The sequence below is a fragment of the Haliotis rubra genome, unplaced genomic scaffold (assembly GCF_003918875.1).
Source record: "Haliotis rubra isolate DU_JTF1 unplaced genomic scaffold, ASM391887v1 Scf26, whole genome shotgun sequence".
Taxonomy (NCBI): Eukaryota; Metazoa; Mollusca; class Gastropoda; order Lepetellida; family Haliotidae; genus Haliotis; species Haliotis rubra.
In genome coordinates, this window is record NW_025766669.1 from 178285 (window position 1) to 205082 (window position 26798).

General features: G+C 38.6%; 1 protein-coding gene and 1 long non-coding RNA gene across 2 annotated transcripts; both read left to right on the forward strand.

Moving 5' to 3' along the window:
• The first annotated feature begins 3823 nt into the window (after nt 1–3823).
• On the forward strand, nt 3824–7292 carry LOC124280021. The gene is made up of 2 exons (XR_006899552.1): nt 3824–6269; nt 6333–7292. It is a non-coding gene; the product is annotated as an uncharacterized LOC124280021 (long non-coding RNA).
• A 1773-nt stretch (nt 7293–9065) lies between these two features.
• Nucleotides 9066–18387, forward strand: LOC124280025 (collagen alpha-1(XII) chain-like). The gene is made up of 6 exons (XM_046715904.1): nt 9066–9186; nt 10540–11100; nt 14768–15325; nt 15862–15882; nt 17067–17141; nt 17705–18387. Exons 1-6 carry the CDS (start codon nt 9108–9110, stop codon nt 18277–18279), a joined length of 1869 nt encoding a protein of 622 aa, XP_046571860.1. The 5' UTR covers nt 9066–9107; the 3' UTR covers nt 18280–18387.
• Nucleotides 18388–26798: the final 8411 nt, after the last annotated feature.

Sequence of the window (26798 nt, forward strand, 5' to 3'; positions counted from 1 at the left end):
CCAATTGTGAGAATTAGTTTTGATAATTCTGTGTTTCACAAAACAAATCAAACTATGTGTTAACCTGATTGAAACATTATTTCACATCTGATTCTGACCCTGTAGTAAAAACAGCTGGATTTGCCGCAGTAAGCTACCCCATACAGATGTTATTGACAATTTCATGAAAACATATACCCCTACAACAACTAAGTATCTACCTTTCATATTACCCAGTCCTTTCATTTTGCTATAGTTATTCCTTCATTACCTGTAGTAATATTAAAAAATCAGGTGGTCCATAACTATTTTTTAGTTCAAGATCAAGATTTACCTGAAGGAAACTAATATTTCCACCACAAAAGACTAAATCAAAAGTTTCAGCTGTGTTACCAAATGTAGTAAAGATTCTAGCTATTTTATAAACCAGTTTTATATTAATTACAAATATGTAAGTAAAAAACTGAGATATCCAGTATGTTGCTAATCGTGTAAAATTTAGATGTATGTGTCATGATTTGTTTCATGTATGACAGTATATATCAAAATATGTCAAAACATCAAGGATAAGCAGGAACGTGCTGCCATTTATATTATTCTTAATGAAAACTTTACTCTCAGTGTCATTCATAGGAATGTACTTAACTTTTACTTTTCTTGATAGATTTTAACATTTATTACACATATTGCCATCTGCAGAATTTTTGTTGCAGATGTATATTGATAAATTATGTGATTTAAGATATGTTTTGTCCTTATTAAAATCAGTATCCAGAGAAACTACCAGTCATTCACAGTTGGTTGAAGGTAATATGTGTGATCCACAAATAAGACAGTATTTTGACAAAAGGCCTACAATGCTTGTATATATGCATCCTTGTCATGTTAGGGAGGTCCATCATATTAATCGTGAAAATCAAAACATAAGACAAAATGGTTGTACTTACTATGGATTATTACAGCTTAGTGCCAAATCATCTCCACCCTGATGTTTTATGTCCGCTGATGTGAGCTATTTTCCCCAAACCACCTTCCCAATGGGGATGTTCAATGTCATTTGAAAGATCGTTTGAATGCATGAGTGAAGTCTTTTCATGTAAGTCTGCAGTATTCAAGATATAGAACAGTGACATGTGGGCAGTGGGGGTAGCGCCCACGTGGTTAAAGCGTTGGCTCGTCACGCCGAAGACCCGGGTTCGAATCCCCACATGGGTACAATGTGTGAAACCCATTTCTGGTGTCCCCCGCCGTAATGTTGCTGGAATATTGCTAAAAGCGGCGTAAAACCAAACTCAGTCAGTCAGTCAGTCAGTGACATGTAATTTAACTAAGCTGGTAGGACCAACCAATCCACGTCTTGAGGAACTCAAAACCAGCCAGGTCACACAAAGTACACCCAATCCACAATAGTCCTTCCCAGTTAGTCACATGTATCCTGTCTGTTCCAGAACATCTTATATACTCCCAAAGTAGTTACCACCCTAGAAATCACAGACTTTTCTGATATTATTTGTTTGAGTGGCATTTTAGAAGTTGGGACGTACAATATTGAACAAACTTTCTGTGCTACTCACAAAATAAAGAAGTTGTTATCCATAAAGTCTGTTCAATATTTTCTGATTTTTTCACAAATTATGTCTGTTCATTTGTTCCAAACTTAACATCAACCATTCTTTGATCTTTCTTCAAATATCCATTGAGTTTTCTATGTGTCACTCAATGTGATCACTATGTCTATGTAACCTCAGCTATGCCCTTGTGTTAACTGGTTAACTGCTGGTATACCTCACAGCATGGCCTTGCATGGATGATCATTGGGTAAATAATGATGTGGTGTTTTTACTTGGTAACTTTGTTCCAACATTACCTCTGTCCTATAGCCCTCCATGTTGTCATTCTCCAACCCTCGTGTTTGGAAAATATTCCAAGAGAAAGATGATCATTGGGTAAATAGTTATGTGGTGTTTTTACTTGGTAACTTTGTTCCAACATTACCTCTGTCCTATAGCCCTCCATGTTGTCATTCTCCAACCCTCGTGTTTGGAAAATATTCCAAGAGAAAGATGCATGAAATTGTTACTCCACTATCTGATCCTCTGGCCCACACCTGCAAACCTACCATTATGTTCCATTGTATCCAGTTGAGCTAAAGTCCCTTGTGTACAGACATGTTGTTTTCCAAGATGTTCTACAGTCAAACCCTGTTAATCCAGAAAACCCTCTTTCCAAACCTTACAGGACATTTACAAAAGATTTTTTCAGTGACAATGATAAATTAATCTGCAATTTGTAAATCTATGTGATTTCCTTTCTGTTTTTTTTTAATTAAGGTTATTGGCAGATGTTCAGGTTTGTGCATCACATTCTTGCACTGTTTGGGAACACTCAGTATCAGCACTGATCAGTCATCCATAATTTGTTCACTTTTTTGCCTTAAATGTCCAATGGAATGTTTCAGGTAATCAAAAATGATTATTTCCGATGTTTTATTGACCAAGCATGGCACTGCACTGATTAAAAGGATTGCAGATTAACAGGATTTTAGTTTAAGGGATTAGCAGCTTTACACCCCAGCCTTAATCAGGTTTACATGACATTAACATTGCAAACCCTTCATCCTGTAGTGGAATTGGCACCATCAAGTTCTAACCAATCTTTTAACAGTATATTTATCTGGCGCTAACCAGGCTCTATGTTTTATTGATGCTTATTTATTGTATATCTATCTGTGATGTTACAAGACATGATCTGCCTGGTTTCCAGATCCTCAGCTGCAATCTCAGAACCTTGTTCTTCATAGCTTGTCTTTGCATAAACTGTCAAAAACTATTGGTTGTTAATTTTGATGTCATTGACAGCACCTGTTATTAGAGAAGCATTTACATTTCTTTCTATTTTTTAAATCTGGCTTAAGGCTAGTTTTATTATTAATTGCCTTAAAATGAAAGTGACACATGCCCATGGCCATTCTCTGGTATTCAAGAAGTGTATTAAAAACTTAAAAATATTTAATGTTCTTGGCACCTATATAATACCAATGAAAATGTAAAAAAGTCAAACATAATAAAATCTATATTTCATATAAAATGAGAATTGAAGGATTTCATTTTATATCTTTTTTTTTTAATCACTGACCAAAGATTTTGAGAAAAGCAAAAATTTCAAGCAACTAATTATAAGAGGAAGGCATAAAGCTGCTGGGGATGTATTTGTTAGTGGCTTGAAAGGCATTACTGTAACACTATGGGTTGTCTCCCCTTTATTTGCAGTGTAAGGTGAGACTGTCCAGATTGAAACAATACACTAATACATGACGTTATGTTCAAACTGTATTCTTAGTCTACACGACAGCAATCTACAGTTAGTATATCGATTATTTGGAAATGTACGTATTTATTATCCTCGATGACTACTATTTGGCGCTGACCTTGTTGACACATGTCATTGTATCCCAATTGCGTATATTGATGCTCATGTTGTTGGTCACTGGATTGTCTTGTCCAGGCTCAATTATTAACAGGTGAGGTGAGGTGAAATTGGGTTTAACGTCGTACTTGAGAATATTTCGCTCATATGACGACGTGCATGCGTGTGTATGTGTTTGTGCGGCTGCTTGTACTAGCCCAGACTGAAGCTGGTTTTATAGTGCTAGCCCACTGAGATACCATGCCGCAGTGAAGCATGAATACCCCACTCAGACACATTATACTGACTCCTAGCCAACCAGTCCTTGTTGTACCCATTAATGCCGAGCGCCAGACAGGGACCAACAAGTACCATATTTAACGTCTTTTGGTATGACACGGTCGGGGATCGAACCCGCGACCTTCCGCTCTCCCGGGCGGACGCTCTAACCACTACACCACGGAGGCGGTCCAATTATTAACAGACTGCCGTCATATAGCTGGAATATTGCTGAGTATGGTGTAAAACTAAACTCACTCTCTCACTGACTGGTATTTGGAATTTTATAATGTCCCATAAATTTCAGGATAAAAGGTGAACAACAGCACCTCTAGGAACTATGGCTTCTCCTGCATTAGAATTAAGTGTGTGTCACATGTACATGGGAGTGTCTAGCTGATATGTAATGTGCAATTTGTTTATATTTAACCTAAAGGTACCATTAAAAATATTTTGAAACCATATTATCTGAGATCGTGAATTACATGAGATTGCTTACATAGTTGTATCATTATCTGGATCTTCCAGCGCATTTTCTGTGTATATATGCTGGAGAATGTTCCTTAAGGCATACAGTTAAAAAACACAGGTGTTCAACTTTAACTCTAACTTTTCCTTGGTTGTTTATCTGTAAATTTGTGCTCTTTGGCCATTGCGGTATTGAGAACTAAACAATTTATGTTTTGTAAATACATGTATTTTCTTGACTGTCATACACAACAGCTGTGTTATATGCAGTGTAATAACATCATCCTGCTGTACCTGTTCAGTTCTGTACGTTCATGTTCACAGATTGTCTGTATCCATGCCTCACACGTTCACAAGGTACCTGTCATCTGTGAAACTAGGGAACTTTCTTTATCTCTCTCACAATGTTATCATCATTTTGCTGTATGTAAATGTATGTTATTATCATTCTTAATAATGTTATTGTATATTGTTTCTCTGAAGGTCACTTTCTGATGATAGACCAGATTTGGAATACCACAAAATTTTGTGATCATGAGGCAAAAGTGTTACGACATTATCTGTCATGATACATACTTACTTGATTAAGGGAGAAAAGTTGAACATGAATGTTATTTCTTGTAGTGTGAAAATCTTCTACCATAGACTTTTACTTTAGGTCTTGTCCAATGTCACAAATTCTATATTTTCACAGAAGGGTATTTTATTAATCCTCTTAAAATTCTGAGACTGAACTTTTTGATTTTGATTATGGACCATCTGACATCATTTCATAATTCTTGTATGACATTTCTATGTTCAAATCTGGAATATGAAATTTATGTAAAAGTGGGCCTGTGGCATTGCAAAGAATTTTTTTTTAAATGATATAATTGGGGAAGAGTTTGATCTAAAACTTATTGCGTTTTGCAAACTCAAGTTTGTTAGCCCCATTCCAGTGTTCATGTATTGCACCAAAGTTGTTATGTCCTGGACTTGCATCTGGTTTTCCTCCAAAATCACACGGTCAGAATGTGATATAACTGTTATGCTGGTCAAAGTGGTGTTAAATCCAATTCACTTATATACTCATAGGTTATGAGACTTGGGACACAGTTGCCATGTTGCGGAAACCAAGCATTCTATATTTAAATTGTGGTTCAATATGATTATGACTCTAGGTCCTGTCAACTCCATAATCATGCTCGCTGGTTTCACCGAAGCAAAAACGCCTCAATCACTTCAACCTCCCACGTCAAGCTGACAATCCAAAATACAACAAGAACACTGGTCAAAGAGGTGCTAAATGAGCAATCCATCCTTTGAGACCAGCAGTATGAAGATCTGAGACAATCATTATGAATGGATTGTATATAGTCTGAAATTGTATAGAGTTTATGACTTCATGACATGTATACTATAATCTGTCACAATTTGACCTGTCCACAACCATTGGCAGTTGATATCATCACTAAATTCCTGATTTTGTACACTCCAAAGAAATTGAAGAACACCTTAGGTTTTACATGCAACATATTTATCTGCCATGGCATGTCATACTGCTTCCATAAAACTGATGTGTTCAAATCTCATTGCTATGAATATGTGAAAGTGTAATATTTCATATGTAAACATGCATTGGATGTTTCATGAGACCGGCAAGATTCCAGCTGAAATAACACTGCATCACATGACTGTTGTCAAACTATGGTCACACTCTGTGTTAAGATACTGATACGGCTGAGAATTGTTCGCCAAGGTCTCTGAGAAACAGTTTTGTTTGGTTATGGACATTTGAAAATCTCTGTGTTGTTTTTAGATTTTTAAAAAACATTTCTGGTTTAGCACATTTGATGGTTGTATGTTTTATTCCTGGATCGGGTTATGTTGTGATCTGTCAGTGGATTACAGGAAAATTACCTAAAGTGATACTCTCAAGATTATGATAAGTAACGTGATATTAATCTCGTAGAGAATCTGTGATAGTAAATTGCAAATAGATGATAATGTCTACTGCTTTAATGTGTTTTGCACATGGTAAATATTAATACGCAAACAAATGCTGCTGTTGACTTACCTGTGTGGTGGCAACCCAGGGTGAGCCGTTATTGTGTTAGAATGTTCAGGCAGACAAGTTATTAGAATGTTAAAACAGAGAGGTGGTTAGAATATTCAGACAGGCAGGTTATTAGAGTGTTCAGACAGACTGTTCAAACAGAGAGGCTGTTGGAATGTTCAAATAACAGGTTGTTAGAATGTTCAGACTGTGTTAGAATATTAGTCAAGGTGTTAAAATATTCCGATAAACAAGAGACTGTTGCCAGCTGTCAGAATGTTCAGAAAAGCCAACCATTAGAACGTTCAGACAGCAAGGCTGTTAGAATGTTCAGATAGATCAGCTGTAAGAACGTTCAGATAGGCAGGCTGTTAGAATGTTCAGAATGGCAGGCTGTTAGAATGTTCTGATAGCCAGACATTTAGAATGTTCAGACAGCAAAGCTGTTAGAATGTTCAGATACATCAGCTGTCAGAATGTTCAGAAAAGCAGGCTGTTAGAATGTTCTGATAGCCAGACATTTAGAATGTTCAGAAAGGCAGGCTGTTAGAATGTTCAGATAGGCAGACATTTAGAATGTTCAGAAAGGCAAGCTGTTAGAATGTTCTGATAAGGCAGCTGTGATATGTAGATCATTGAAATGCTCAGACTGGCAGGTTTTTAAAATGTTCAGATAAGGCAGCTGTGCGAATGTTCAGACAGATAGGCTGTGGAAATGATCAGATATGCAGGCTACTGGAATGATCTGATAGGCAGGCTGACAGAACATTTAGATAGGCATACTTAGAGAACTTCATATGTGCAGAATCTGTTCACAGAAACTGTTCTCGATGGTCACACTGAGAAACAACTATGTTAGAATGTTCAAATATTCTGGCTTCAAGTTGGCACATCGTGGTTCCAGATGGTCACACTGAGCGACAACTGTCAGAATGATCAGATATGCTAGCTATTATATAACACATTCTCTCCACATTGATATTTATACTATAAGCATTATTTGGGATATCTATGCTAAACTTGTTTTATGATTTCTCAGATCACAGTGCAATAATTCAGTTCAACCAAGTTTTGTATCTAGTCTTTCCTAAATGAAGACAATGAAATAAAGTGTATATTCTGATAATACCATGGTTTATTTGTTCTCATTGTGATGACAGTATGTTGACAAAACCAGAAGAAAAGACATCATGTCAGGGGTCATTATGGATCTCTAGTGGATGGCAACTGCAACACACAGAGAGTCTCTCACACTCACACTCACACACACACACACACACACACACACACACACACACACACACACACACACAAAGCAGGCACACAATAATGTAACTGGAACGCTGTTCAAAGCATTGATAAAGCCAGGTCATCCTATCCGAGAGCATATTCCACACAACACATTCAGTGTCGCCCTGATGTGGGCTGCATTACAACTGACCAGTCGGAGTCAGTGTTATCAAGCTGATATATCAAACAGTGACACTACCTGGTCATTCTGGGTTAGTGTTGGTGCCCAGTAACATATGCTTGATAGTGGTCAGACATAAGTGATTGCATATCGTCTTACCCCAACAGTGTGGGTATTTGCTCACAATATCCACCACTGGTTTGCCTGGCATAGACTTGATTGTTTACAGCCTGCCGTGATTTAGTATTACTGTCTGACAAGGAAGCTTAGAAAAAAAAGAAACAAGTGTAATTACATGTGACATGAACACAAGAATATTTCACCACTGTCGCCAATATGAGTGTTGTCAATAACATGTCACTATATGGGTGAAATAAAGTCGAGGAGACATTGAATTTTAACTCGTTGGTGGCAACAGTGCCTGATTAAGTATTAGTGTAAAGTGTCTGACCGAGTGACACTGGTGTGGCACCTTACTTTGTGTCGCCAGTATAGCGCCCAACTCAAGGTCAACATACCTCTTGGTATCACTTGAACTGTTTAAAACACTTGGCCATGGTTGTCACTTGTGTCAGATTTGGTGACACTTCGGTAAAATATGTTCCCACTGAAACAGTTGGTTGTGGCGCATTTTCAAACTGAGAGCACCTGGTCGGATTTTGCTCTGAAGAGTTTTTTTGTGGATGTCGATTGGGTTTCATCGCTTTTATTTGATAGACTTCAGTTAGCTTATATTTATCGTGTTATAACATCTCTCACAAACACATACATTTTAGCCCACACGAACATTGACATGGCTGATCATTACTTACCATGTAAACCTTGTCGATGTATTAATAAATAGCATGTAAAATCACAGCTCTATTAACTGATGGAAACATAATAATTCTCAAAATGCATGTAGTCCTGCTTAAACGATAAGGATCTGAATGGACACAGGCGTTATCATTAACTGTGGCATTTACTCATGCAATTTTTACGCATGCAGCATAGAACTATGTATGGCATTCAAATTAGATTAGAATAAAAGGAGTGCCATGTCGCTTTATGGATGTTGCTAAATGGCTATATATGGTGACAGATACTGTCTGAAACAGATGGACATACAAAACTTGATCGTGACCAACTTCTCCACAAAGATGACAACCATTTTGTTTTAGTTCAATCCGTGGTTTTGGTTGAAAATGCAATACCTCAACACTGGGACAAAAATTTGAAGCATATTACGGGTTACACAAACATCTACATAGTTAATGTTACATAAACCCCTATCAGCTCAAATATCACAAAAAATATCAGAAACCATCCCATCCAAGACTCTCTGGCTCAGCGACACGTTGGAACGATTGGTCAGACTCGACGACTTCATATTGCACGACGTTTCGTAAAATATCAAACACAAGGTTACATAACTGAAATGTTTCATACATTACCCATTTGTAAACATGTGATTATCATGCTTTATTCCCACGGCCAAGACAGTATAAGAATGCCAGACAAGAAACTGCAGACACTCCTTGTCACGTCGTCATGTTGGTAATTACTCTGCAAGTCTTGTTGGCTGCAATTGCTGTTACAGTCGCCGATCCCGAGTACATCGTCGGCACAAGTGAGTGGAAACAATGCATTTTACCTTGAGTATCTGTCAAACTGTATCTATATATACTACTCACACTTTGATAAGGGTCACAAAAATTTACAACTTTACTTAAACGTACATTTATGATTTGAAATTATATCCATTTAAAATTGGATAAATGATAATATAGTAACCCCTCTTTAGGCAGACAGCCACTTTAATCTAACCTTATGTACTTGATAAATGAGTAACCATAAAAAGGGTTTTCATGGCGCCAATTAACCCTTTTGCAAATCATGGAAGGAGTCATTGACAAATAAAAAACACATGTTAATAGCAGATATGGGATCCATAAGATGCAATGATATGCTGAAACCTAGGATCCATGCTTACAATAAGCTTAGGTATTTAAACCAAATTTGACCCCACATAATAGTTTTCTGTTGAATCCATGATTTGATCCTTATCAAAATGTGAATAGTACGTTATAAGCCTATCATTTTGTATAAACGCCTGCCAGTCGTCTTTGCCAAAGTTGCCAAAGGAAAAATAATATTTTCTGTTCCTTTCAAGGGTCGGATTTTGCACTGTGTCTTTTCTATTTGCTGAATAAGATTTGTATATTGTATCTCAAATGAGCTCAGTTGAAGAAACTCTAAGTCACTCGTCTTCCACAACAGGGGATACAAATGATCATTTGGTGAAAGACCCTCAACTTGTGTAGAGTTGTGTCCTTTTGCCGTAACAGGATCCACTAAAATTGCCAGTTCGAATAGATGATTCGACTGATTATGATACTTTGCCTGCCATCTTCATCCCCATGACACGTTTATGGATATAAAATGTGAACACCAGAGAACAACCAGAGTGCATTATTGATCAATACATGTAATAGGAAGGGGAGTTGTAAAAGTGGTAAAAGCGTTCGCTCGTCACACCGAAGATCTGGGTTCGACTCCCCGCATGAGTACCATGTGTGTCCCCTGCTGTGATATTGCTTGAATGTTGCTATAAGCGTCGTAAAACTAAGTTCACTCACTCACTCACTCACTCACTCACTCACTCACTCACTCACTCATTTACATGTTATATGGTCAGCTTTTTCGTACAGTAGTGAGTGAGTGAGCATGGCGCCGCTTTTAGCAGCAATATTCCAGCAATATCACGGCGGGGGACACCAGAAATGGGCTGCACCAATTGTACCAATGAGGGGAATTGAACCCGGGTCTTTGGCGTGAAGATCTAACACTTTATCCACTAGGCTACCCCACCGCCCTATTCGTAATGTTAGTTGCTCCGAAACTGGTTAAGTCACTCCATCGTTTATGGTCAGAATCCATGATCTGAAACCTTTATATACGTTTCTCCATTTCTCTCTCTCAGAATGCCCGGATAAACCAGCAGACATTGTGTTTGTAGTGGATGGATCTGGAAGTGAAGCGTCGTCTAATTTCAAAAAGGAAACTACATTTATAAGTAATTTTGTAAAGAGTTTCAATATCGGTACTACAACAGTCCAAGTCAGTGTTGTTCAGTTTGCAACAACGGTGCGGAACGAGTTTAAACTGAATTCCCACACCGACAACGCCACTCTAGTCCGCGCCATTGCTCGTATTCACTGGTTGAATGGCGAGACCTACACCGGAGACGCCCTCAACTACGTCGACAGGAACAGCTTCAACCGACAGAACGGTGGCCGTGACAATGTTGACAAGATCGTCATTGTTCTGACTGACGGCGAGTCGAACTTTCCCAATGAAACAGTGGTCGCAGCGAAGAAGCTACATGACCGCCGTATTACTGTTGCTGCCGTTGGCATCGGCAGTGAAGTCAATCGGGATGAACTCAACGCCATTGCAAGCAATTCGAAGCATGTGTTCCTTGTGCCAAATTTCGACGCTCTTCAGTCAATCCATCAACAGCTTACAGATACAACCTGTAAACGTGAGTGTTGTGATGAAATCTTATCCCACTTCCAAGTATATGGCCTTTAACTGACTTTTTAAAAATGCTAAATTATTACAAATCGCAGCCACGCACTGTGTTGAATGTGTCTCATTATATGTTACACACTGTATTATATGTCTCATTGTATGTTACACACTGTATTATATGTCTCATTGTATGTTACACACTGTACTATATGTCTCATTGTATGTTACACACTGTATTATATGTCTCATTGTATGTTACACACTGTATTATATGTCTCATTGTATGTTACACACTGTATTATATGTCTCATTGTATGTTACACACTGTATTATATGTCTCATTGTATGTTACACACTGTATTATATGTCTCATTGTATGTTACACACTGTATTATATGTCTCATTGTATGTTACACACTGTATTATATGTCTCATTGTATGTTACACACTGTATTATATGTCTCATTGTATGTTACACACTGTATTATATGTCTCATTGTATGTTACACACTATATTATATGTCTCTCATTGTATGTTACACACTGTATTATATGTCTCATTGTATGTTACACACTGTATTATATATGTCTCATTGTATGTTACACACTGTATTATATGTCTCATTGTATGTTACACACTGTATTATTATGTCTCATTGTATGTTACACACTGTATTATATGTCTCATTGTATGTTACACTACTGTATTATATGTCTCATGTATTATATGTTACACACTGTATTATATGTCTCATTATATATGTTACACACTGTATTATATGTCTCATTGTATGTTACACACACTGTATTATATGTCTCATCGTATGTTACACACTGTATTATATGTCTCATTGTATGTTACACACTGTATTATGTCTCATTGTATGTTACACACTGTATTATATGTCTCATTGTATGTTACACACTGTATTATATGTCTCATTGTATGTTACACACTGTATTATATGTCTCATTGTATGTTACACACTGTATTATATGTCTCATTGTATGTTACACACTGTATTATATGTCTCATTGTATGTTACACACTGTATTATATGTCTCATTGTATGTTACACACTGTATTATATGTCTCATTGTATGTTACACACTGTATTATATGTCTCATTGTATGTTACACACTGTATTAAATACCTCATTGGATGTTACACACTGTATTATATGTCTCATTAGATGTTACACGCTCTGTTACATTCGTCTCATTGTATGTTACACACTATATTATATGTCTCATCGTATGTTACACACTGTATTATATGTCTCATCGTATGTTACACACTGTGTTATATGTCTCATTATATGTTACACACTGTATTATAATGTCTCATTGTATGTTACACACTGTATTAAATACCTCATTGTGTTGTTACACACTGTATTATATGTCTCATTGTATGTTACACACTCTGTTATTATATGTCTCATTGTATGTTACACACTGTATTATATGTCTCATTGTATGTTACACACTGTATTATATGTCTCATCGTATGTTACACACTGTATTATATGTTCTCATTGTATGTTACACACTGTATTACTCATGTATGTATATGTCTATGTTGTATGTCTCATTGTATTATATGTATATGTCTTATCATTGTATGTACATACACTGTATTATATGTCTCATTGTATGTTACACACTGTATTATATGTCTCATTGTATGTTACACACTGTATTATATGTCTCATTGTATGTTACACACTGTATTATATGTCTCATCGTATGTTACACACTGTATTATATGTCTCATCGTATGTTACACACTGTATTATATGTCTGATTATATGTTACACACTGTATTAAATGTCTCATTGGATGTTACACACTGTATTAAATACCTCATTGGATGTTACACACTGTATTATATGTCTCATTAGATGTTACACGCTCTGTTACATTCGTCTCATTGTATGTTACACACTATATTATATGTCTCATCGTATGTTACACACTGTATTATATGTCTCATCGTATGTTACACACTGTGTTATATGTCTCATTATATGTTACACACTGTATTAAATGTCTCATTGTATGTTACACACTGTATTAAATGTCTCATTGGATGTTACACACTGTATTATATGTCTCATTAGATGTTACACGCTCTGTTACATTCGTCTCATTGTATGTTACACACTGTATTATATGTTTCATTGTATGTTACACACTGTATTATATGTCTCATCGTATGTTACACACTGTGTTGTATGTCTCATTGTATGTTACACACTGTATTATATGTCTCATTGTATGTTACACACTGTATTATATGTCTTATCGTATGTTACACACTGTATTATATGTCTCATTGTATGTTACACACTGTATTATATGTCTCATTGTATGTTACACACTGTATAATATGTCTCATCGTATGTTACACATTGTATTATATGTCTCATCGTATGTTACACACTGTATTATATGTCTCATTGTATGTTACACACTGTAATATATGTCTCATCGTATGTTACACACTATATTATATGTCTCATCGTATGTTACACACTGTATTATATGTCTCATCGTATGTTACACCCTGTATTATATGTCTGATTATATGTTACACACTGTATTAAATGTCTCATTGGATGTTACACACTGTATTAAATACCTAATTGGATGTTACACACTGTATTATATGTCTCATTAGATGTTACACGCTCTGTTACATTCGTCTGATCGTATGTTACACACTGTATTATATGTCTCATTATATGTTACACACTGTATTAAATGTCTCATTGTATGTTACACACTGTATTAAATACCTCATTGGATGTTACACACTGTATTATATGTCTCATTAGATGTTACACGCTCTGTTACATTCGTCTCATTGTATGTTACACACTGTATTATAGGTTTCATTGTATGTTACACACTGTATTATATGTTTCATTGTATGTTACACACTGTGTTGTATGTTTCATTGTATATATGTATATAACTTTATTCAGTAGAAAGGCCACAAGCCCATGTACAATTTATAATACAATGCAAAAGGAATGATGTGCACAATAACTAGAACATATTTTTATATATTTACATCAATAATGCGCTACGTCGATTAAACGCTTCCTTAATATATTTTGCATACATATATAAATAATTGCTATTTTCATGTTGAAGAACGCCGAAGACCCGGGTTCGATTCCCCACATGGGCACAATGTGTTAAACCCATTTCTGGTGTCCCCCGCCGTGATATTGCTGTAATATTGCTAAAAGCGGCGTAAAACTAAACTCAGTCAGTCAGTCAGTCATGTTGAAGAAGGCGAAAGAGAGAATTTCTATCGTTACAGACAATATTTAACATATATCTTGTTCTTAAATCTTTATATTGTGGGCAAATAAACATAAAATGAACCTCATCTTCTAAAATGTCCATTGTGTCACATGTATCTCATTGTATGTCACACAGTGTTACATGTGTCTCATTGTATGATACCACCAGTCATATGTATGTATATTACACACAGTGTTACATGTGTCTCATTGTATGATACCACCAGTGTTATATGTGTCTCGCTGTATATTACACACAGTGTTACATGTTACAGACTGTAGTATATGTCTCATTGTTTGTTACACACTGTAGTATATGTCTCATTGTATGTTACATGCTTCACATGTTATGATTCCAGTGTGTGACTCCTCACCTATTGACATAGCGTTCCTCCTTGATGGGTCGGGCAGCGAAGGCAAGACCAACTATGATAATCAGAAACAGTTTGTTAAGCTCGTCATTGGTGAACTGAACTTCAACGGCAACGCTACAAATGTAGCCATGGTAACATTTGCGACAAACGCCTACAACGATTTTGATTTCAATAAATACAATGATTTACAATCAGTTAACAACGCTATTGACAGCAAACATTACCCCAACGGAGAATCCTACACTCATTTGGGTCTACAGTACCTCACTGACCATACGTTCACAAATGCTGGGGCCAGATACGGGTCCAAACACGTGGCCGTTGTGTTGACCGATGGGCGTTCCAATGAGGAGCTTTTGACCAAAAGAGAGGCTATGCGTCTGAAGGCCCATGGTGTTTTGGTGATAAGCGTTGGCATCGGGAGTGCAGTCGAACAGGATGAACTGAAAGCCATTGCCTCAGGGGATCAGTATGTCCTCAATGTCAACTCGTCAGCGTCCTTGCCCTTGATCCATGACAAAGTGGTCGACCTCTTGTGTGAATGTGAGTCTTGGGTTATATGTTTTACATTGGTGATTAGGTGACTTTAAACAGACTGGTAACATTTCCACATCAAACGTAATTGACAACAAATATTCAAGAAATATATTCTCGCTTATGTAAAATATATCCTTTGGAAAGATCGTGCCCATTGATTTTAATTGTAAAACGAAATATATGTTTTTATATTCAGCTGGGTTAACATACAATCGTTATAACTTACATTTTAAAAAGATTTCATACTGGGTCGGTTATAATATTGGGCTTTCTTGTGGTTTCACAACGTTATGATAACAATAAATGCATATTTATAATGCTCCTATTCAACACCCTAAGGCAGGGGCGGCGGGGTAGCCTAGTGGGTAAAGCGTTCGCTCGTCACACCGAAAACCCGGGTTCGATTCCCCACATGGGTACAATGTGTGAAGCCCATTTCTGGAGTCCCTCGCAGTCATATTGTTGGAATATTGCTAAAAGCGGCGTAAAACTAACCTCACTCACTAGTTGTTCTTCTGATATGTTTGCACTTGTTGTTTCAGCTAAAAATATATTCACCACGAGTAAGTATGTACACGTGATTTCATTTCTTTGAATTGTTACTGTCAAAATATAATGTGCAATGGAACCAATCAATCCGGATTCTCCACTGTCCAGTGGGCACGAAGTACATAGGTACTAATCCCTACCAGGCCATATGTAACGGTACCTCGTGGCATTCCAACCCTGGTAGTCTGACGAGTTGATTCCCATGTTGAAACATTGATATAACTGGAGATCCCGTGACCAGCGTGAAGTCACGGAGTGATACCAACAATCAACAAAGAATTGACAATTATATTCTAACATTAACATAACAGTTTACAGATCTTGAAAAACCACTACAAAGGAATTACAGTGGCTCTACAAATACAATGGCCATGACATTGTGATACAGCAGCAGTGGTTTAACCAATAAAGAAAGTGATCATATTCACCCATGAACATAAAGAATTTTGTGGATTTCATCTTCTTTTCATTCTTTGATACAACGTTGATACAATAAAATGAAGATGAAATCCAGAAAATTCTTTATGTCCATCAAAAAGCATCTTCTAAAATGCCAATCAAAATCAAATATTCAGCTAGCTTTAAGAGTTGTCAGGCTTGTAAAAGTAGGCCAAGGCTGAGTATCCGGGAGAGAAAGTGATCTTCACACAAATGCTAGACGTCTTGTAATGTGAAATACAATGTGAGATGTCTTCCTGTCTAAATATAGTAACCAGATCACCCCCGCCCTCTATTGAATTTTAACAGTAAATATGTAACACAAATACAGCACTGCTACACAATGAATAACACGCCCAAATAACAATAGCTCCAAACACATCTTCCCATGCCTTAAGGAAAAGGGACAAAACCATTTCCATAATCATTGGTAAATGAGTCCATTAAACGATTACGACCAAAATCTTAGGCATGTGTCTATAAATGACCGTACAGGTGTTTACTAATAAGTGAGAGTATCCTGATTCACTAATTCCACCCGTCACAAACACATGCAAAGACACGTCAAGAATTCTTATCTTTGATCGTTGCCAATGTGTTAAGAATGGGCTTAAGAAGTTCGTAGGGCTACGAACGTTTCCAGAATTGCTAGCCAGGAGAAGAAAAGATATTAAATTATTGCTACGTTTCTCTGTTGCTAACATTTTCCATATTCTCCGTGCGTCAACATATATAATTTGGGATCCCTTGCTTCTTTTAGCTCCCAAGCCCACTACAACAACGACAACACCCAAACCTACAACCCATGCCACAACCACACCGAAGCCAAGAATTGGTAAGATTTATTCCGAGACTACCTTTCACATGCTCTGACCATCTGTGCATGTGGTGAATCCAAAGCAAGTAGAGTAGATTCACATGTTTGTTGTAAGAGCGCACACAATGTAACCTCGCAAGCAGGGCATGGTTCGATCCTCCGGCTATAGCCGCTGGTTTGCCTGTACCAAACTCCATCGTTCAGAGGCTGCCCTGACATAAAACTCACAGAATTTGTGTCTCAAGACAACAGTAAATGATTACTGAAACAAAAAATATCAAGATGTGTTACAAGATGTTAACAGTGTATCGAACATAATGTAACTGTCATCTGTATACCTCGACTATCTGCCGTAACAAATTCCATTGATCGTTAAAGGCAAAATAGTGATGACAAATGAATGGATGAATCTGTGGGAATTAGTGATTTTTGTTTTTTTGCGACGCTTTTCGGAAATAGGGTTAACATGTCCTACTCTATGGATAACACCTGCACTCAATGATTTTAAGACCTTCGCGATCTTCTTGGTTCTTGAAATGAAAGATAAATGAAAACAAATAATGGCTTCATCTGTCTTGCAGTGTGTGGCCCTACCCCGGCGGATATCCTCTTCCTCCTCGACAACTCGGACAGCGAAGGTGCAGATAACTTCGCCAAAGAGGTCAACTTCGTCTACAACTTCGCCAACCGATTCGTTATTGACTCTCACCACAACCAGATCAGCGCTATCACATTTTCTTCAACGGCAAAGAGCGAGTTCTGGTTCAACTCTTACAGAACCAAATCCGCAGTGGTAAACGCCATTAAAAACATCCAATATGTCGGCGCAGGCACCAACACGGCGGCCGGTTTGAAGATGGCCAGAACACAGAGCTTCACCAAGGCCCATGGGGCTCGGGTCAACTCCACCAGGATCGCTATCGTCATCACCGACGGTAGGTCTATAAATGAAACCGAGACGCTAAAAGAAGCAGCGAATCTGAAGAAGGCAGGAGTCACTATCATCTCGATTGGTATTGGTTTTGGACAGGATGACCACGAGCTGAAGACCATGGCCAGCACGCAGAACTATGTGTTTAGTGTGGAGAACTTTGATGCTTTGAAGACCATCCAGAAACAGGTGATTGAGACCACATGCCAGGAACACCGTGGATGATGCGGGCCTGGTGGCTGTTTTATGACATTACCTTATGAGATAATTAAAGCATGATTATTGAATATGCTAATAAACATAAGCGTTTCATTCATTAAAACGAAAACCAAATAGTTTCTGTTTGGAATGGTAAAATTGTATTCATAAGCTGTGGACATGAATGTTCAATTAAACAAAACACCGGTCTGTGTGTGTGTGTGTGTGTGTGAGAGAGAGAGAGAGAGAGAGAGAGAGAGAGAGAGAGAGAGAGAGAGAGAGAGAGAGAGAGAGAGAGAGAGAGAGAGAGAGAGAGAGAGAGAGAGAGAGAGAGAGAGAGAGAGAGGTTTGGTTTAGTTTATTGTGTTTAGTGTGTAGAGCCGCACTGGCTGTACATGGCGGATCTGTCTTGCTTATCAAATCTGGATCACACCAACCGGTGATTGCAACGCATCAATGATTCCTTCACAGTCACCGAGCTAGAGGTACAGCCGGTACATTAAGTTGCCTCTCACTGCCACAACTGGGTTGTTAGGGAACAGTTCGAACCCAGAACACCCACGGGATGACGTGATGAAGACAATTACGTCGAGGAAAGCACCGCTCGGCACAACGTTCTACAGAAACATAATGTCGTTTCTGAGTAAAGTGAGTCAAAGGCCCAGTGTTGGCGGAGGTCGTGGGCATTTATCGGTGAAACCCTTGAGGATGAAACCCAAGGTTCATAACCATGGATCAACATGTTTCATATCATACCATAAACAAACAACAGTGGGACCACAAAGAAATGCAAGTCTGTCAAAATGATTAAGAGGGCGATGAATACACAATGCCATTTAGAAGGTGGTCAAATATATGTTTTATTTGGGTGACACTTTCTCAGTAAAGTATAGATTCTAGGATGTTTGTTTGTTAGCAGTGTCACGCACCTAATCGCCAGCACACAAACACAGTGATCTAACCCACTCAGCCACAAAAATGGAAGCCAAAGAGAAAAAAATATCAACTGGTAGTCTAGATAACATACTTTGTGTACCCATCTGGCAAGTGTAAATTGGCACGTCTCTCACACCCTGAGGCTATGAAGACACAATGTCATTTAGAAAGTGGTCAAATGTGTAACATATATGTTATATTTGGGATTGCACTTTCTCATTACTAGAACCGGCACTTTACTGAGAAAGCATAATCCCAAATTTACCTACATCAAATAAGGAATGCGGCTTTAATTTTGATGAAACGATTCTTTTGGGAAAATACATATGTGTTTTGATGTAAATTTGCATGCCATAATAAATAAATGATAATAAATGATAAATCTCGGTAAATTACCATATGTGTTATTTCCTACATTTTGAAAACGGCTATGCAAAGACCAGGTAAAATGGCGCTCTGTATTTTATGCCTGGTGATTATGAACGTCACAGCGTGTCTGCTAGCAGCTGACCCGCAACACCTCCAGTCACACCCTGTCACACCCTGTCATTCTTTGTCTCAACACCCTTTGTGTCACGAACTGACACACATATACTCTTCATAAAGCATATCGTATTTCTATAAATAAGGCCGATATGAAAAATAAAGTCTATCACAAAGGCTGTGGAATTTCTTTTTCAGAAAAGTATTCGAGACCAACCTAAAGTGGAAAATATTTTTTCCAAGGGTGAAGGACAAATGTACATTTTGACTTATTTCTGCCCATTTTCCCTTCAATTGTAAAGTAAAAAATACGTTTTCTTTTGATGTGTTATCAAGAACATGAGTCAATCAGGGATAATTGTTTGACTTATTTCATGAAAATCTACTTTCGGCCCATTTTCCCCTAAATTGTAATGTGACAATTTCCGTGAAGATCCGGGCTAGGATTGATCTTCAGTAACCCATACTTGTCGTAGGAGGTGACTAAAAGGGATCGGGTGGTCAGGCTCACTGCCATCGTATCCCAATTGCGTAGATCGATGATCATGCTGTTGATCACGGGATTGTCTGGTCCAGACTTGATTATTTACAGACCGCCGCCATGTAGCTTGAATATTGCTGAGTGTGGCGTAAAACTAAACTCACTCACGCACCCACTCACTGTAATGCGACAACGAATAAATCTTCCAGCAGTTCAAATTAAAAGATGGCCTAGATTGTTAAACGTCCTTTAAGGGTTGGTTAGTTCCAAGCTGTGATGAACCGCAATGACACAATTCCGATGCATGAGTGAGTGTAGAGGGTATAAACCTTATTTTAGCACTACCAGGCAAACCCCACATTGGACATAACAAATAATGCATGATGAACTGAGAAAGAAGAACCTTTAAACACAAGACGACATCAATTTATTTTTGTATCAAGAAAGATTGTTTCATAAAAAGTGCATAGATACAACATCAGTTGTATCATACATTGCGACTTCAGTGGTGATGAATTCCATGGTCTTGGCATGTCGTCTCGATCACCTGTCTCTGAATGGTCTTCAAGGCATCGAAGTTCGACACACTGAACACATAGTTCGCCTTACTGGCCATGGACTTCAGCTCATGGTCATCCTGTCCGAAGCCGACCCCGATGGAGATGACTACGACTCCACTGTTCTTCAAACCTGTCGCTTCTTTCAGAGTAGCTGTTTCATCCTTTGACCGACCATCAGTGATGACGATGGCGATCTTTGTAGAATTGGCCCGTGATCCATGGGTTTTAGAAAAACTTTGGTTTCTGGCGAATTTGAAGGCATCAGCAGTGTTGGTGCCCGCTCCAACGTATTTGATATTGCTGATGGCCTGTGTGACGTCGTGGCGGTTTTTGTAGGTATTAAACCAGAACGAGTTGTGGACGTTATCGGAAAAGGTCAGAGCGCTGATCTGATTGTGCTGGGGGTCTATGTAGAAATGGTTGGCGAAGTTTCTGACGAAGCCGGTCTCCTTGGCGAAGTTGTCGGCACCTTCGCTGTCGGAGCTGTCCAGCAGGAAGAGGATGTCAGCGGGGTGAGGTCCGCACACTGGAAAAAAAACATCAAGTGAGTGAGTGAGTTTAGTTTTACGTGGGTTTTAGCAATATTCCAGCAATATCACAGCGGGGGACACCAGGAATGGGCTTCACACATTGTATCCATGTGGGGAATCGAATCCTGGTCTTCGGTGAGACGGGCGAACGCTTTAACCACAAGGCTACCCCCGGGAAAACATCAAAACAACTGTTTATCACGTCATTAGGAGGACCGAGTGAGTGAGTGTTGTTTACGGAAGAGTCAGCAATGTAACATCTAAATCAACTGTGTCTAATCTACTCAGGACCAAACACATCTCTGAGTGCAACAATTAGTAGAGTTATCCGGGACTGACTGAGTTTTGGTTTTACGCCGCATATAGCAATATTCCAGCAACATCACGGCGGGGGACACCAGAAATGGGCTTCACACGTTGTACCCATGTGGGGATTCGAACCCGGGTCCTCGGCGTGACGAGCATTGGGTACGAAGACACGGAATCAGACCAGTAAAATCTCTGCAAAATGAAACCGACAAAACCATTTTCATAATCTTAAGAACATTCTGCAAAATCAAACCCCAAGGTAACGTTCGTTTAAAATACTTTTTCTCTATATCAAAAGCAAGCGTTCAAGAATCAGCCCCAGGTAGTGATCTTACCATGCATAATAGCCCAAGTCACTAAGCCTCATTATCCGATACGACATTTTACCATACGCCCCATAGTTACGAATCTTGTGTCATTTTCAAATCCAGGACTTCTTTCGTGGTCTTCTGGGAAGAGCGTCCGCCACTAGAACGGGAGGTCAGTGGTTCGATCCCAGGTGAGGACACACCACAAACAAGATGGTGCTTGTTACCCTGCCTGGTTCTGACCATTAGGATTCCGGACAGTTTTATTGTTAACGCCGCACTCAGCAATAGTCCAGCTATAGGATACCCGTGAAGATCCGGGTTAGAATTGGTCTTCAGCAACCCATGCTTGTTATAAGAGGCGACTAACGGGATCGGGTGGTCAGGCTCGCTGACTTTGTTGAATCGATTATTTACAGACCGCCGCCATACAGCAGGAATATTACTGAGTGTGTCGTTAAACATCAAACCAACCAACCAACCAACCAACCAACCAACCAACCAGCCAGCCAGCCAACCAACAAGCCATATGACAGTGGTTTGTAAATAAGGAAGCCTGACCGCCCCATCCCGCTAGACGCCTTATCTGAGAAGCATGAATTGTTGAAGATCAATTCCAACACGGACCTTCACAGACCCATAGGTGTACGTCTTAACGTATAGTTGACACATTCGTCGTCTCAGTACCTGTACGTATGCCTGATGTTAATTGTATTTTCGTTAGGGTACACCTATGCTTTTGAAACCCTTTTGACAATATTAACTTTGAAACTTATGACACCTGAGAGTTCATATTGATAAATTTGAAATGGTATGCAGAACGATTGACGCAAGCGACACCTTGCGGTCAGACAAAATCAGTAGTAGGTACTTTCATAGTACGTTCTATTTTCAGTATGTCACGTGGTAGCTTATCGTGCTCTAAATAATGTGACCAACCTTTTCTCGGCTCGGGCGTCGTTGTGGTCGGTAACGGTGTGGTGCTTGTCGTCGTGGTGACGGCTGAGAGGGTACAAAATATTTCTATCAGTCATTTATTTGCTTTTATTCAAAGCCTATAACCCACAGGAATCATTACATTACATGGCGGCTGATGTACATGTATAAGAATATCACAGGATGAAAAGTCAGATTTCCGTTTTCCGGGAACCTTCCGGATACGTGCCCACTACAAACTTTTTAATGTTCCAAAGAAATCTAAGGGAATATGACCGAAAGGTTTCCGGTCCGGACGCATTCCGGGCCCAGTTTCACAAAGCTATCGTAGCGCTACGACTGTCGTAAGTCTATGTTACATTATGGGAGGTACGACAGTCGTAGCGCTGCAATAGCTTTGTGGAACGGGCCCCGATATCGATTTTTCTAACTTTTCTCTCATTTTGTATGCATAATAGATAAAACGAGCTAGTTTGTTAATGTCTTCAGTTTTGTTTTGTTTAATAATGTTTATTTCACTTCAATAAGACATCAACAGACATTTACCCTCATCGATTTGGTGCAAGTATATCAAATATTATACGTACCTTTTTACATACATGACAGGTAGTGAATGGTTATTTCTAATATAGGGGTGTTGCCATACTTCAGAAAATTACAAACATTAACATAAACAGGTCCAACTGAACGTAAAAGACAAAATATAATGAACAATTGTTTGAATGGATCGCCGATGATCTGCGATGAATCCTGGCGTTCACCGACAGGGCGAACATGTCACTACCAAACACATCATGATTCCTTTGCAATTTATTATTATAGAAGTTTTGAAGACTTACTTGTAAGGAAGACATTATGTGCTGAAAACAGAGAAAAATGAAACAGCACAGCAATGTCATGGATATATACATAATAGTGTACTTAAAACGCAAGTGATGCGTTTAAGGCTCAAAAGTCTTGAAATAAGCGGTTTGTTTAAATCAAGAGAAAACATTTCAAGTCAGCATATGGACTTATGTTCGTGTGAACGCAAATTTATTGTAACTGACGATCATAAATCTGTCTAACCACATATTTCGTTTATCGTGAATGTGTGATCCAGCCTGGTTTCCGGAGTCTGCTACGCTAACGCTGACCCCGGGAACCAGGCTGTGTGTAACCCGGGAGTGTAAGCCGCGACACTCCGAACATTGGACTTTGGACTTTCCTGCGACATGAAGCTCACGCCCCTTGATTCAACTGTAATTCAGCATATATTCAAACAAGATCACTACTTCGTGAAGAAAACTAAACTTTAAGTAAAATTCCGCTGAGATGATTATTTCATCATCTACAAACATGCACAAAAGATGACCAGAAAGATGCCCTATGTGATACAGTTTAGGTCAATAAATATCAAATAGAAGATGTTTTACATGAATACTGCTTTATAGGTATCATTGAGTAATATGTTTTCCGCCATCATACGTTTTCGGACGGCAATCTTTATTGATTGATTGTGTGTGGTTTGACGCCACACTCAGCAATATTCCAGCTTTATGCCGGTGGTCTGTAAATGATCTAGTCTGGATCAGGCAATCCAGTGATCATATCATGAGCATCGATTTACGCAATTACATGTGTCAAGCAATTCAGTAACGCGATAACGTCAGTCGCCTCTTACAACAAGCATTGGTTGTAAGACCAGTTGTATCTTCACGTGTTTTATTGCGCTGTTTGGCGTCATACGGACAGTAAATTGAAATACTGATGTGGTGGCTTGATTTCAAATATATATCGTTAAAATGAGAGACAAAATTTACAGTTGTTCCTGCAATTATCGAGAAAAAAATCCGAATGTTTCTTAAGCGTCCGGAAACCCTAATACGAGGATATATACGGCATAAAACATCAACATAGATGAAAAACTAAAACTCCTTACGAAATTAATGTGTGAAAGGTATATAAGGTTGAATATGTCTAAAGGCATGTGCCACCCCTTGGGTTCCGAGTAAGAATAGCTCCTCAACAACCAAGGCTGGTTGTGAGTATAGATTGTTGGTCATGATCGACCACTCGTTGGACTATGTCTCACCGCCATCTCGACGGTGGACCGTTACTCACTCTATCGATCACTGGATCAAGACTCGATTTTTACAGGCTGCCTCATACAGCTAGAATAGTGCTGACTTTAGCTTTAAACAACAAATAAACAAACAACATGGAACAATCCATCCTCATACACCAGTTGAAAAGGTTTAGTCTTCATTTTCATATATTAGAATGAAAGGAAGCTCGACAAGTGAATGTTTTCTATTTTAAATCAATAATTATTATTACTGAATAAAGAGACGTTTGACATACGTATGCTTCGTATTCATGTGTGAAATGAATGAGTGAGTGAGTTTAATTTTACGCTGCTTTAGCAATATTACAGCAACATCACGGCGGGAGACAAAAAAAATGGGCTTTACAAATTTAACCCATGTGGGGAATCGAACCCGGACCTTTAACCACTTGGCTACCCCACCTCCCGTGGGGTGAAATTAAGTTTGAAACAAGGTGTCTTGGCTGTTAAACATCAAAACACCCATATGCTACTCACATTCACAAAGGAGATCGACCACCTTGTCGTGGATCTGGTCAAGGTCTTTAGGCTCATCAACCGTCAAGACGTACTTGTCTCCAGATGCGATATTCTTCAGCTCCGACATGTGTACACCAGCCCCAATGCCCACAGCAATCACCAGAACACCGCTGTCCTTGAGACGTCGTGCCTGTTGCTTGGTCAGATCTTCTTCATTGGATCTTCCGTCTGTCAGGACCACAGCTATATGTTTTGTACCATACCTAGAATTCCTTTGGGAGAAGGTATGGTCGTGGAGGTACTGCAGACCAAGATGGGTGTACGACTCTCCGTTTGGATAGTGAGCTTTGTCTATGTTATGATTCACCTCGGCCATGGACTTCCCGTTGTTGAAGTCGAAGTTTTTGTTTGCGCCTGTGGAGAAGGTTGCCATGGCAACCCTGGTTGCATTGTAGCCGATACGAAGTTCTCCTACCACGAGTTTGGCAAAAGACTTCTGGTAGCCGAAGTCCTTGTTGCCCTCGCTGCCAGAACCATCGAGGAGGAACGCCAGGTCCATTGGTGTAGAATCACACACTGAAACAATTCCACCATCATACGTATAGGAAGAGAACCTACATCTACAGTGTTTAGTGAGCAGAATTTGAGATACATGAATTTAGCAATAGAGTGAATAGAGTGTAGACATAGTTTGCCACCTTCCAAGCTTGTGTCCCATTTGATTATAATCTATTCAACCAACTGTTATTCCAGTCTTGGTAATTCTGTGTAAAAATAAACTGGTTCAGTGAAGACTAGGGCAGAAAATACATTTGCAACCCCTGCCATGTTTGAAATATTGTAAATATATGCCTAATAAGATTAGAAGTTTGAAATACCTCCAGCGGTGTTGCGTAGTATCCGAAATATTTTTTTCCATTACATTTTAAATCATTTGTTTTCAAAATAAACTCATACAAAAGTATTCTATGATAGCTAACTAAGACCTAGTATGGTTCCGTTTGGAATCTTATATCATTAACTTAAGATAATTCCAACTGAAAAATATGACAAAATCAAGAAAGGGGTATTCTTTCTTTCCTCTTCAGTGTATTCCTGATTAACAGAAGAAATACTTGCATGTTTCACGTTATAAACTAGTATATGTTGTCTTTGATGGACATTTACTTGTTGGAAGAACACGAAGACATCAACCATTTTATGCATGAGAGATTTTAATTCTTTGAAACGACGTTTCAGGCGGACATATTGCCCCTTGATTATTTGATGAAAGGACGGGAGTAGATTTGAAATGCCGTCATAAAGTATATATGTTATTCGCGTATCCATGTTGTTCCTATTTCGAATTAGTTGAATATGGGTGTAGGTAAATGTTGATAGTGTGCAACGAATCTGTAGAAAAATGGTCTGCAGTACTGCGTACGGGTTAAACACGCG